The sequence below is a fragment of the Schistosoma haematobium genome, chromosome 1, assembly GCF_000699445.3.
Source record: "Schistosoma haematobium chromosome 1, whole genome shotgun sequence".
Taxonomy (NCBI): domain Eukaryota; kingdom Metazoa; phylum Platyhelminthes; class Trematoda; order Strigeidida; family Schistosomatidae; genus Schistosoma; species Schistosoma haematobium.
Window position 1 is genome coordinate 6,201,994 of NC_067196.1, and position 13,819 is coordinate 6,215,812.

General features: G+C 31.9%; 1 protein-coding gene across 1 annotated transcript; it reads left to right on the plus strand.

The window, feature by feature from the left end:
• Window positions 1–346: 346 nt before the first annotated feature.
• On the plus strand, window positions 347–13,396 carry MS3_00009909 (uncharacterized protein; the record flags this gene model as incomplete). The annotated part of the gene is made up of 7 exons (XM_035733309.2): window positions 347–433; window positions 1,888–1,982; window positions 2,453–2,612; window positions 3,640–3,838; window positions 3,923–4,524; window positions 7,253–7,333; window positions 12,690–13,396. The coding sequence occupies 5 exons, from the start codon at window positions 347–349 to the stop codon at window positions 4,000–4,002; spliced, it is 621 nt and encodes a 206-aa protein (XP_035587234.1). The 3' UTR covers window positions 4,003–4,524; window positions 7,253–7,333; window positions 12,690–13,396.
• Between the last annotated feature and the right edge of the window lie 423 nt (window positions 13,397–13,819).

Genomic DNA, 13,819 nt, shown 5'->3' on the forward strand with positions numbered 1-13,819 from the left:
TCGTTTCATGGATGTACATGCATAAACTCCGGGACACGAACTCCGTACCGTTTGCTTAAAACATCATTGTGTTATCCACTTAGCAACTGAGTTCTGATAGTTACTTATTTTATGCAATGGAGTGAAGTTTAAATTCACTTGGTGTTGTTTTACTTGTATCTTCCTATTGTTATTTAGGACTGTAATTGATCAGTTTCTTGTTGACATATGTGCATCTTGTGCGCACTGCCTCAAGTGACAAGCTTTTTAAACAAAGATGGATAGTGGCTAGAACTGTAATCCAGGATTGCGTATCATCCCATTTGGGATTTGTCAGCTGGATTTACCTGCATATACATATCATCTTATGGCTACAAAAAGTTTACAATCAATGCAGCGATTCCTTGTTTCATCAAAGAAATCTATTAAGATTTTAAAAGATAGTATATTGGAAGTATGAATATATGATTTATCATACCAATATCAACATACGAAGATTAATGTCAAGATTGTTCAGTTCTCACATTTCACACCACCGATCGATCTTAATTAGACAATCGTTGGAAACCAAAAACCACAAAATAACTATTTCATCATATCTCAAGTTTATTCACCAGTTCCCACTCATAATACCATCCAGCCACTCACACTCCACCATTTCAACTTCACACTACACACTTCAATATACAATCACCTACATGTCGAACTTCATCGAGATGTGACAATGTGAGACTATCTTCCATCAAATGTGGTCGATATCTATCCATCTCACATGCAATATGGTTGAATCAACCCTATTCTCAGCATCTACACAGAACACTGCCAATCACATCTACTACTCAATCACTAGTGAGTGCAATAATATTACTATTATTACCATTGGTGTATTGGTTTGTTGAGCATTGCCAATTTTGTATAAATTTTAAATGAGTGGTGAAATTCAGTTAGATAGCGACTGTTGATGAGTGTGATACTGTGACGAATGAGGTGACTGATGCTTCCTGTCGTCTGATAGTTATCCAGCCAAGATCATTCCTGTATGTAATGTAGGAAACTTTAAATATTTTCATCAAAGTTGTAATCTACATTATTAGTTATCACCTTATAAAATGAAGGATTTTGATTCCTATGTTCAATTCGGATTTATCATGAAAGAAGTATATTAGTATCAGAAGGAGTTTTGTGGATATTATAGTAATTTTAATAGTAGAGATCATGAGTCAATTGAAGCGGGATCGTGGATGTGCACTGTCAAGTAGAAGTCGCACAATAGGACGAAACGGCCGTACAGTGCTTTCAAGTTTTTAATGATGGTCTAACACCAATTGGTTCATGATCTCAATCAAAAACTTAATAATCCCCACAACCCTACAATTTGTAATTTTAATAGTTAATATCATAAGACAATGGAAGCTAGATCAACATGAAAAACCTAGAAATACTAATTATCCGTTTCGTCCCAGTATAAGACTACTCACCAGTATTCATTCACGATCCAACCTCATGAAATTCGAATCCTGATCTTATCAATCTCGCACATGAGTGCTTAACCTCTACACCACTGAGTTTCAATGAACTCATGATTTCAACCATTAAAATTACTATCATATTCATAAAACTCGAAATCCGAACTTTTAAAAATATTTTATTATTTAGTATGTGCGCGTAGGTATGAAGCTTTGGCAGCTCACCAACTAGGTTCAGATTTGTCTACCTAGTTCCAGTTGCCTTTAGTGCTGTTTATCGATTATAAAAGTTTGAGCTGAATTAAAAGCTTCGTAGTCGAAAGTTAAATGGTGTAATCATTGAGCAATCAGTGAAGCTACGTGTTAACACCATTACGGCTGATCGATTATATATATATATATATATATATATATATATATATATATATATATATATATTAAGAAGAAGGCTCTAGTCCATCTTAGTTTTAAAAATGCTGATAAACGTATAGGTTCTATAAGTATAGTTTGGTTGTGGCTAGCTGTGGAATCCAGGAGGTACATTTCCTTCTATTTAAAACTCCTCAGCTGGATCTAACTAAATTTATTGTTGTTCACATAGGTATTCATTATCTTTAGCTTCAGACGACCAACGGATTGCACACTATAACCTCATTCTCAGATCGCCACTAGTTTGTGGAATGGGGACGAATTTTAATCCATCTGTAAAGTCGTTTGAATCGTCTTGTTGTTCATGTTAAGATATTCTTTCTGCATATGTGTAGCTTAAGTAGATTTTAAACTGAGTTTGACAGTGGTAAACAGAGAAATGCTTATGACTCAATGAAACTATCGAGATGTTCCACTTGACCAGCACATAAGCCAAAAAATATTGATCAACTGAAGAAATTGACATCAATAACGGAAAAACTCAAACAATGCATCTTGTAAGTTACAAGATATAGAAGTACATTTTAGTTTGCTAGACGAACATCTTATAAATGCTTTTATGAATATTTTTGAAATAGTTACAATGATATACTACAATTGACTTCTATATCAATGGTCTATGTGTTTGAATTCAGTTTATTGTCTTCGGTGGATAATACAGTTCAATTCTATTGGTCATTGTTATCCACTGGAACTACGAAGATGTGTTCTAGAATTCGATCAAAATTTGTGAAGATTGTTAGACAACTACCAGAAACTAGGAATTAATGAACCACCTTTTAATCCTAATACGTTGAAACTATGGAAGATAGTTGTTTAGTACAGGAAGTCTATTGAAGGTAGACATATAGCAATTTTAAATAGATATTTATAATGAAAATATTAATCCAAGGAGTTTATTAATAATCGAATGATTAATTAAGCGTTTGAAACTACATCGCTTCCAATTTGAAAACACGTACATTAGTATTATAAGCAAAGATAAATGGTAGCTAGTAATGGAATCGTTCTATTTACGACTTGTCCGCTGGATAATCCTACATCAGAGTTAATGTTCACTCTGGGACTCGAACTCAGTACCAATCATTTCAAACGTCATTACGTTATTTATTCAATTAGTCTCAAAATAGGATGAAACACATATTCTGTTTTTCATTATTAGCCACCATCCATCTCTACTTATAATACTTGTAACTTAAGAAGATACCTTAGCAATTTGCACAAGATCCATAAATAACAATAACGAACTTATTAATGACAGTCTTAAATATCAATAAGAAGATTCAAGCAGTCAATATGCAAATGTATGACATTAGTAATTTATAAGCTCAACATAACAACATTTATAATTATGTAATTATTCAATGTTTATAACACCATATTAGTGTAGTAATTATTATTATTATTATTAACTTCACTTGATGTTGATTACTTGAATCTTCCCATTGATATTCAGCACTGCAATTAATCAGTCTCTTATTAGCTTATGTGCATACTGTGTGTATTGCCTCAATATTACCTTAATTCACAAGCATTATCAGCAAAGATGGATAGTGGTTAGTAGTGGAATCCAGGACGCATGTTTCATCCTATTTAGGACTTGTTAACTGGATAAACCTGCATATTTTATATATCATTTTATGGCTACAAATTTTCTACAATCTATGCAACGATTCCTAGTTTCATTTCAGTGTTGATGTTCACTCTGGGACTTGAACATCAACTCTAAGATACAGGTAAAATCCAGCTGATAAATCTTAAATAGGAAGAAACATGCATCCTGGATTCCACTGCTAGTCACTATCCACCTTTGATTAATAATAATAATCGTTTTTATATATTAAAAATAATTTTAAAAATTATGAATATGATTACCAATGATTATTTTGGCTTATTGAAATTTGATTGGCTCTCAACAAAAGAGGATAGCCCACGCTTATTAAAAGACAAAAATGCTTTATACGGTTATATAATTCTACATATCCATTTATATTCTATTATATTTCACATTGATACGTATCTATTCTACATTTCTATTATTTTTATAGAAAAATTTCTTAGACGTTTTCACACACACACACACACAAAAGAGAAAGAAAAGAAAGAAAAAAAACAAGAAAAAAAATAATCTGTCATAGTTACTCATCTCTTCATTCATTCTTATTATAAATTATTGAATGTATAACAATTGTGACAGAGTATTTAAACCATAGAAATATAGATCAGTTCACCATTGAATTAATTCAATTCATTAAATAGTATTCGTTCAGCAGCAGCAACAACAGCAACAACAAGAACAACAACCACAAGAAAAAATCAGTTCATTTTATTATTTTGAAAGTAAAGCACAAATCAAGTTCTTTTCTCTTTTCTTTTTTTTGTTTCATCGTTTTTGAATCTTGTTTGTTTTGTTTTTGTTGTTGATTTTTTGTTCTTGTTGGTGAACTATATTGATATTTTCATTATAAAAAGAAGAAAAAAACAGAAAATTAATTATAAGAGAACACAGTGATATAAACAAAAAGAAAGAAAGAAAAAAGAAAAAAAGAAAGAATAATGTTTCATCGAAAATCTACAATTATTATAACAAACCAATATATTTTAATCATTGGAATTGTTTTAATGGTTAGCGATCAAATTAATGGGTTAGGTAAGTTATATCAATTATTTATTATCATTACTATTAGTAGTATGTTTTGTATAAGTTCTCTTTAATAGGTTAATTTAACGTTTAAGATGAATGACTGTCATTTCTGGTAGATTTCTATATAGATATAAGATGATGTGATTATGTAATGTAATATTACTTACTTATTTACGTCTGTTACTCCTAATGGAGCATAGGCCGCCGACCACCATTCTCCAACCAACTATGTCCTCGGCCGTCTTTACTAGTTCCATCCAATTCTTGTTCATTTTTCTCATATTCATCTCCATTTCTCGGGGTAATGTGTTCTTTGGTCTTCCTCTTTTTCTTTGGCCTTGAGGATTCCATGTGAGGGCTTGCCTCGTGATGCAGTTCGGTGCTTCCCTCAATGTGTGTCTTATCCACTTCCAGCGTTTCTTCCTAATTCCTTCCTCCGTTGGGATCTGGTTTGTTCTTTCCCACAGTTGGTTGTTGCTAATAATGTCCGGCCAACGGATCTGAAGTATTTTGCATAGACAACTGTTAATAAACACTTGTATCTTCAGGATGATGGCTTTTGTAGTTCTCCGAGTTTCCGCCCCAGTAGAACTGTCTTGACATTTGTATTGAAAATCCTGACCTTGGTGTTGGTTGACAGTTGTTTTGAGTTCCAGATGTTCTTTAATTGCAGATATGCTTCTCTTGCTTTACCGATCCGCGCTTTCACATCTGCAACAGATCCACCTTATGTAATGTAATATACTTTCATTAAAATAAAAATTACTCAAATATCCATACAATAAACCCCCGGATTTCGTGGATTTCCTGGAGTTTTAGAGAGAAGCCGTGGAAAGTGGAATTCGACTGTGACTGTTGTAGAGATAGTTTATTGACTGAATACAATAGTGGACGGTTCAGTAGTCTAAAGATTAAGCATTCGCGCAGGAGACCGAAGGTTCTATGTTCGACTCCTGTATGCAGGATTGTAGATCAGGAATCTCATATTAAAACGAAATTGTCGTGTAGTGCTTTCAGGTTTTCCAAGATTGTCTAGGTTGAATCGCCTCATGAAGTCAACTAAAAAAAGATGACTACAGTATCCACAAATCTCTATTCTGATAATACTTTCATTTCGTTGATAAAAAAAATACTCATATTTGAATATGAGATAGTTTGTTTTACAAAACAATCACTTAAATAAATAAAAAGATAAAGAAACATTCAAGAGAAAATAGAAAATATGAAGTCATCCATCTATCCCTCGATAGTTAGTTCTTTCAAATAATTTGTAATGAACTATCATTCTCAGTGAATTAAATACTCCTTATGAATGGCTTAGTTACTTTCTACATTAAGTGGTTTATTTAATTATTAATTGATAATAGAAGAATATGATTTTCACAATTGAATTGACGAGTTAATCTAAGCTAGACTTTCATTGAAAACTTGGAAGCATTAGATGGCCGTTTGGTTCTAGTATGAAACTTCTCAGGTAGTCTAGCTTAGATCGAATCGTGATTCGAACAGTAAAAATAGTACAATCTTCACAAATCCCCATACTGATAACAATATAATCAATATTAATAGAATTACAATTTATCCAAATGATAAACATCATTTTATTTTAATAGTTGTGATCATGAGTCAATTGAAGTTAGACCACTATGGAAAACCTGGAATCACTGGACGGCGGTTTCGTCATATTGTGAGACTTCACAGCAGTGTGAATACACAATTCCACCTCGTGAGATCCAAACTCAGGATCTATCAGTAACGCACGCGAGCGCTTAACCACTACAACACTGATCCGGCCGGCATCCAACGGTGTTAATGTCTAACTTCGGCTGATTCACGAAATCGAGCGACACATCCATCATTGTCTTCGATGAGTTATTATCTCACAACAGACACGGATGAACTCCACTGTTCACTGCTTCTTACTGCTTCTTACCTTTTGAAGCCAGTCACTAGTGAGCATATGTTGATTCATATCAGAGGGGTTTTGTGGATATTATATTAATTTCAATAGTTGAGATCATGAGTCAATTGAAGCTAAACCACTAGGGAAAACTGACAGACTGATAGGTCCTGGGTTCGAATCTCTCTAGGCGAGGTCGTGGATGCGCATTAAGTCACGAAACATCGTCAGAAATACAATTTTTCTACTCATTGGGATATAACAAAAAATATATTTATTATTAACTCAATTTGTTTTGCAACTATCAAGTCCAACTTTGGTAATAGGATACCTATAAATTAGACATGATTTGAAATTTAGATATCAAATAATACTTTAAACAATAATGACTATTTATAATCATGAATTAAGACTAGTACAAATAATCGTTGCTTTATTTTTATTTCGTAATTCTGTATATAAAGTAAGTAGCAAGATAGTAACTCACTGAAGACAATGGTGGACGGTGGCTCAATTTCGTGGATTAGTTGAAATTAAACATCAACACCGTTAAATACCGGCCGTCTCAGTGGTCTAGAGATTAAGCGTTACATGCGAGATCGATATGTCCTGAGTTGGAATCTCGCCAGGTAGGCTCGTGGATGCGCACTTCTGAGGAGTCTCACAATAAGTCAAAACGGCCATCCAGTACTTCCAGGTTTTCTATGGTGATCTAACCTCAATTGACTCATGATCTAAACCATCGAAACTACTCTAATATCCATAAAACTCCTCTGATATGACTTCATTATTAGTTAAATTAACGATCCTATTTCTTTTTATAATTTATTTCAGCATTACATAATGATGGATTACTTTTGAAAGATTTGAAGTTTACAAGACCATGCCCGGAAAAAAATTATCAATTTCATAATGGTAAATAAATTGATTTTAATTTTTTTGGTGGTATATATGTAACCGTTTTGTGTTAAAAGAGTGAAGGGGGGGCGTGTATATTTAACATATTGGATGTTACATTTTAATTACCTTTTTTTGACTATCAACATAATGTCCCATTAATATTAGTTGGAATCTTATACAATGATGATATTATGAATGGAAATAATTAAACTATAGCCTATATGTGATTTCATATATATATTATCTAAGTTTAGAAATGATTCATTTCAACATAGTTACCATGTCTATACATATATATATGTAGGTTTTTTTACTCTTGACAATTGTAATATCATCATTATGGATTTTATAACTATAGACTTTCAAAGATAATGCATAATGTTTGTACTTTGATCAAACTTTTACTGTTGCCTGTTGTGGTAGGTGTTAAATGTTCAAAAAAGACACCTACTTTATGTTATGGTAATATTATCATTATTAACACTAATACTACTATTATTATCAGTAGTAGTAGTATTAGCAGTAGTGTTAATAGTAATAGTAGTAGTAGTAGTAGTTGGTGTTGTAGAAGTCGTAGTAGTAGTAGTAGTGTGGTGCGTGCTAGTTTTATTGATATAAGTAGTGTATTATGCGAATCAGGAGTGTAATGTCTGGCAGCAGAAGATGAAGGAAGATCAAGAAAGCGAAAGCGGGAATAGAATGCAGTTTGTATGAAAATGTAAGAACAATGAACTGTGAGGCGTTTTGAGACAATTGGTGGACATTTTGCAAATTAACGATTTAATATAAAGTTCTCAGATTTTATTGAGATGCCCTATAATTTTGTGTCAAATACATTCGATTGACCTTACCGGTGTTCTTGTTCACTACATTTGTTGTCGCTGCAGTAGTAGTAGTAGTAGTAGTAGTAGTAGTAGTAGTAGTAGTAGTGGTAGTAGTGTAGTTATCATTCTCATTCAGTATTACCATTACTAATAAAATCTTATATATAGAATCGAGGTTTATTTACGTAAGTATTCCTTTAAATTACGTGACTACAAATTGAAATCATATCAATAATGGAATTCTATTATTATGTAATTATCTATGAATATCTTGTTTACATTTATGCCGATTAACATCTGTTTATTTGATCATTATTATGATACAAACAACAATTTGTAGGCGGGACTATAATAGCCCATCATTGTAACAGATGAGTGGAATGAATAAATGAATGAGGAAAACAAACAAACAAATAGAAAATACATGTACAGTGACGAATTCCTTTTATTTTGTGTATGTGTATGTGTGTGTGTGTGTGTGGTGTTCTTTTACAATATATCCGATTAACCTTTTTCATTAGTACAATAATGACAAAAATAACAATAATAATGTTGACAATGAAATCACTAATCTATATTACTATTTATTTAATATCCTGTGTAATTATCATTGGATACAGATCAATTTTGAATACTTTATACAAGGATATAATACATGATTATAGTTTTATTTGTTATAATGACAATATTGTAGTCAATAATGAATACACTATTTAATAATATAAAAATAGTAACATCATGTATGCGGTACAATAATCATCATAAATTATATAAAGTACAAATTATATTCAGAATGAGTTTTATGAATATGATAGTAATTTTAATGATTGAAATCATGAGTTCATTGAAACTCAGTGGTGTAGAGGTTAAGCACTCATGTGCGAGATTGATAAGATCAGGATTCGAATTTCATGAGGTTGGATCGTGAATGAATACTGGTGAGTAGTCTTATACTGGGACGAAACGGATAATTAGTATTTCTAGGTTTTTCATGTTGATCTAGCTTCCATTGTCTTATGATATTAACTATTAAAATTACAAATTGTAGGGTTGTGGGGATTATTAAGTTTTTGATTGAGATCATGAACCAATTGGTGTTAGACCATCATTAAAAACTTGAAAGTACTGTACGGCCGTTTCGTCCTATTGTGCGACTTCTACTTGACAGTGCACATCCACGATCCCGCTTCAATTGACTCATGATCTCTACTATTAAAATTACTATAATATCCACAAAACTCCTTCTGATACTAATATACTTCTTTCATGATAAATCCGAATTGAACATAGGAATCAAAATCCTTCATTTTATAAGGTGATAACCAATAATGTAGATTACAACTTTGATGAAAATATTTAAAGTTTCCTACATTACATACAGGAATGATCTTGGCCGGATAACTATCAGACGACAGGAAGCATCAGTCACCTCATTCGTCACAGTATCACACTCATCAACAGTCGCTATCTAACTGAATTTCACCACTCATTTAAAATTTATACAAAATTGGCAATGCTCAACAAACCAATACACTAATGGTAATAATAGTAATATTATTGCACTCACTAGTGATTGAGTAGTAGATGTGATTGGCAGTGTTCTGTGTAGATGCTGAGAATAGGGTTGATTCAACCATATTGCATGTGAGATGGATAGATATCGACCACATTTGATGGAAGATAGTCTCACATTGTCACATCTCGATGAAGTTCGACATGTAGGTGATTGTATATTGAAGTGTGTAGTGTGAAGTTGAAATGGTGGAGTGTGAGTGGCTGGATGGTATTATGAGTGGGAACTGGTGAATAAACTTGAGATATGATGAAATAGTTATTTTGTGGTTTTTGGTTTCCAACGATTGTCTAATTAAGATCGATCGGTGGTGTGAAATGTGAGAACTGAACAATCTTGACATTAATCTTCGTATGTTGATATTGGTATGATAAATCATATATTCATACTTCTACTATACTCCCTATTTAAATCTTTTTGGATCAGTATGTTTATGAGTAGGAAGCAACGGATCTTCGTTATTCATTATATTATTACAATAACTATACTGACCTATTTTTTACTGTATCAATGAATGTCTTCATGGTGTTGTTTAGATTCTTTAAATGTGTGGATTATCTTGTGTCTCTTAATATATATACATCAGAAGAATTCGTTGTTGAAATCGTTGATATGGAACGTTTTGTTGGCCGGCCAAATGACATTTGTGATTTTAATCAATGTATACTAAATAAATCGTTTATTTCAGTTGTTTAAGAAATATCACCTCCACTCTTAGATGTGTAGGAACCTGTCAATATAAAACTTGAATAAGTTTCATATTTCACATGGTGAATAACTTTTGTTTAAGTAATGAACATATACAGATATTTTTAAGCAAAGATGGATAGCTCCTAGCAGTGGAATCCACGACGTGCGTTTCGTCATTTATCGGACTTGTCAACTGGATGTTCCTGTATCCCAGTACCGTTTGCTTCAAACGCCATCACGTTATCCACTTAGCCACTGAGTCCTGATAGCCACCTGCTTGTGCAATGAGGTGAAGCTTAAATTCACTTGATGTTGTTTTGCTTGTATCTTTCGACTTTTATTTAGGACTACAATTGATCCGTGACATGTTAGCATATGTGCATCCTATGCGGATTGCCTCAATATAGCCTTAAGTCATAAGCTTTTTAAGAAAAGACGACGAATCGTAAATAGGAATCCAGTTTGACGCGCGTTTCGTCCTATTTGGGACTCGTCATCTGGATGTACGTGCAATGGGAAGATACGAGTAAAACAACATCAAGTGAACTTAAAGATATTCTGTGATATTCAGCTTTATCCGTATAAATAATGATAACTTCGCTTGATAATTTTCAATTATATAATCTACATTAAAACTATTTTATAAAAAAAGAGAGAGAAGGTAACCATGGCAACAATTTTACATTACGTAATACTTCTTATCTAGTTGATTGATGATAATTAGCTTTCTCTTATGTAAACAATTTGTTATAATGTACTATTTTATATCAATAAAAATAGAAATATTCACATTAAACTATACATTCTGATAGTTCAATAGTTTATGTACAGTTTCTTTATGGATATAGTCAAGTTTACATTTGAAATATAAACTACTATTGCCAATAAAAGACTAGTCAATTGAAGTTCTTATTATCCATGGTAAGATTTATGTAATACAATTACTAAGTGAATTTCTAATTACAACTATTTTGATTAAAGCTGAAAAAGTAAAACAAATTTGTTATCTTTGAATTGATGAATAAAAACTAAATAGTCTAAGACAAAGTTCAAAATAGTAACTAAGTTGAAAAGCAAATAACCCGTTTTCTAAGTAACCACTTCTCAATTGTTTAACATACGGTATATATATTAATATAGTGGTTAGTGATAAAATCTAGGACGCACGGTTCGCCCTACTTGGGACTCGTGAGATGAATGTACTTGCATCTCAGAGTTGATGTTCACTTTAGGAATTGAACTCAGAAGATCTAAGAAAACAGTAACAAGTGAATTTAAACTTCACTCTATTACACAATCAAGTTGCCATCAGGACTCAATAGTTAAGTGGATAACGCGACGGCGTTTGAAGCGAACGATAATGTGTTCAAGTCCCAGAATGAAAACCAACTCTGAGTTATAGTTTCATCCAACCGACGAATCCCACATAGGACGAAAAGCGGCTCTTGGATTCTACTATCATCCATCATCCATCTTTACGTTATTTTAGTATTATTATTATTGTGACTGTGATTAAATTGTTTGCACTAATGAGATCGTTCCTTTTTTCCTTCTCACTTTTTCTTCTCATTCTTTATTATTTGTATTCACAAATATAATCAGTGTTATTTATTTGTCTCTAATAAATTGTTTCGTCCTATTCGGGACTCGTCTGCTGGATCTACTTTCATCTCAGAGTTGATATATTACTCTGTGACTTGAATTCATTATTGAAATGATAATTACATGATGTTGTTATTAGTGACTTATGTTTGGGAGGTTATCTCAAATCATAATCAACCAGTTTACACATTAATGATCTTGAAAGATAATTACTTAATATTGTGAAATGAATAAAGTCTGAATAAAGACTTCCATTATCAAATATGATCTATCATTCAACTGTCGTGAGAGAAAAAAAAAGAGGGAAACTCCATCCTTATATTAGATTGTCATTATTAGTTAGTTACTATATCTTTCAATTCAACAATTTAATAACGTTCAATTTTAATATTAATTCGTAAATACTTTCACAGTTTTTAAGATTACATCATTAGAACAAACCTTATTTATAAACAAAATATTTGAAGAGTTCAATAGTAGGACGAAACAACCGTCTATTGTTTCCAGGTTTTTCATGATGGTCTAGATTTAATCGATTGATTGTATCTAAGTACTTAGATTGAATTTATTCTTAAAAAGTTCATCCATGAACTCATAATGATAACAATAATAATAATAATAATAATAATAATAATAGTAACCTCTTCCTTGTTTTTTTTTCGGTTTTTTTTTTCTATCTTAGCTACTGGAAATTTTATGTGTGTTGTACCAACAGCTAAAAAGTGTTTTGAATTATGTCAAGAATTAGGTTGTAATGAATGGTATTTCATGAGTTTTGTACCATCTGGTAGTGAAGAAATTAAAAAATATCATCGTTGTCGATGTTTCCCGGAATATCATATGTGTTTTTATAATTCAGTACCAAGAAGATATCGTGATTTTGAATAATTCTCATTTCTTTTATTATATAATCATTTTGTTTCTGTGTGTCTGTGCGTGTATGTGTCTGTATGTGTGTGTGTCTGTGTGTGTGTTTGTGTTTGTGTGTGTGTACTTGTATCTGTGTTAATTGGAAAAAAAGAACTTGAAAGCATTTATCAGTTAAACTAATTAATGAATAAATAAATAATGATACTACTAATAAAGAAATCTTTAATCCCTTTCATTTTAACTGTGATGTAACTGATATAAAAACTTTCATGTATGTTACAATCAATTCATCATTTCATTCCAATGAACCATTATTGTCAGATATCAGTTTAACTGAACTCACTTCTATATATAAATATATGAAGATCAAAATATACTATTCAAGTTATATACTCTTTTTCTATTTCTTTATCTATTCTTGTTGTTTATTGTGTTGTGCATTGTTTTCTTTTATGTTTTATGTGTTTTCTATTAACATGATCCTAAATAAATAAATAGAAATATATATATATGTACGTATAATATACTTTTGTTTCCTTTCATTTTTCTTCCCATTGTTTTTGTTTTAGTTATTATTCTATCTATTATATTAGTTTAGGGGTTGTGGAGATTATTAAGTTTTTGATTCAGATCATGAACCGATTGATGTTAGACCACCGTTGGAAACCTGGAAGCACTGGACGGCCGTTTCGTCCTATTGTGTGACTCCTCCTTGACAGTGCGCTTCCACAATCCTGCTCGCGGGATTTGAACCCAGTACGCTTAACCTACTGGACCTACAGGATCTATTATATGAAGTGTTTATATTTAGATTGTTTATGTTATCATATAAGACATACATGATACATACGTGAAACAAATTGTTGATTAAGATTATTTATTTATTTGAATACACAAATGCCCTGGTACGGCCGAGAGTGGGGAGAGTCCACTCTTCCTCTC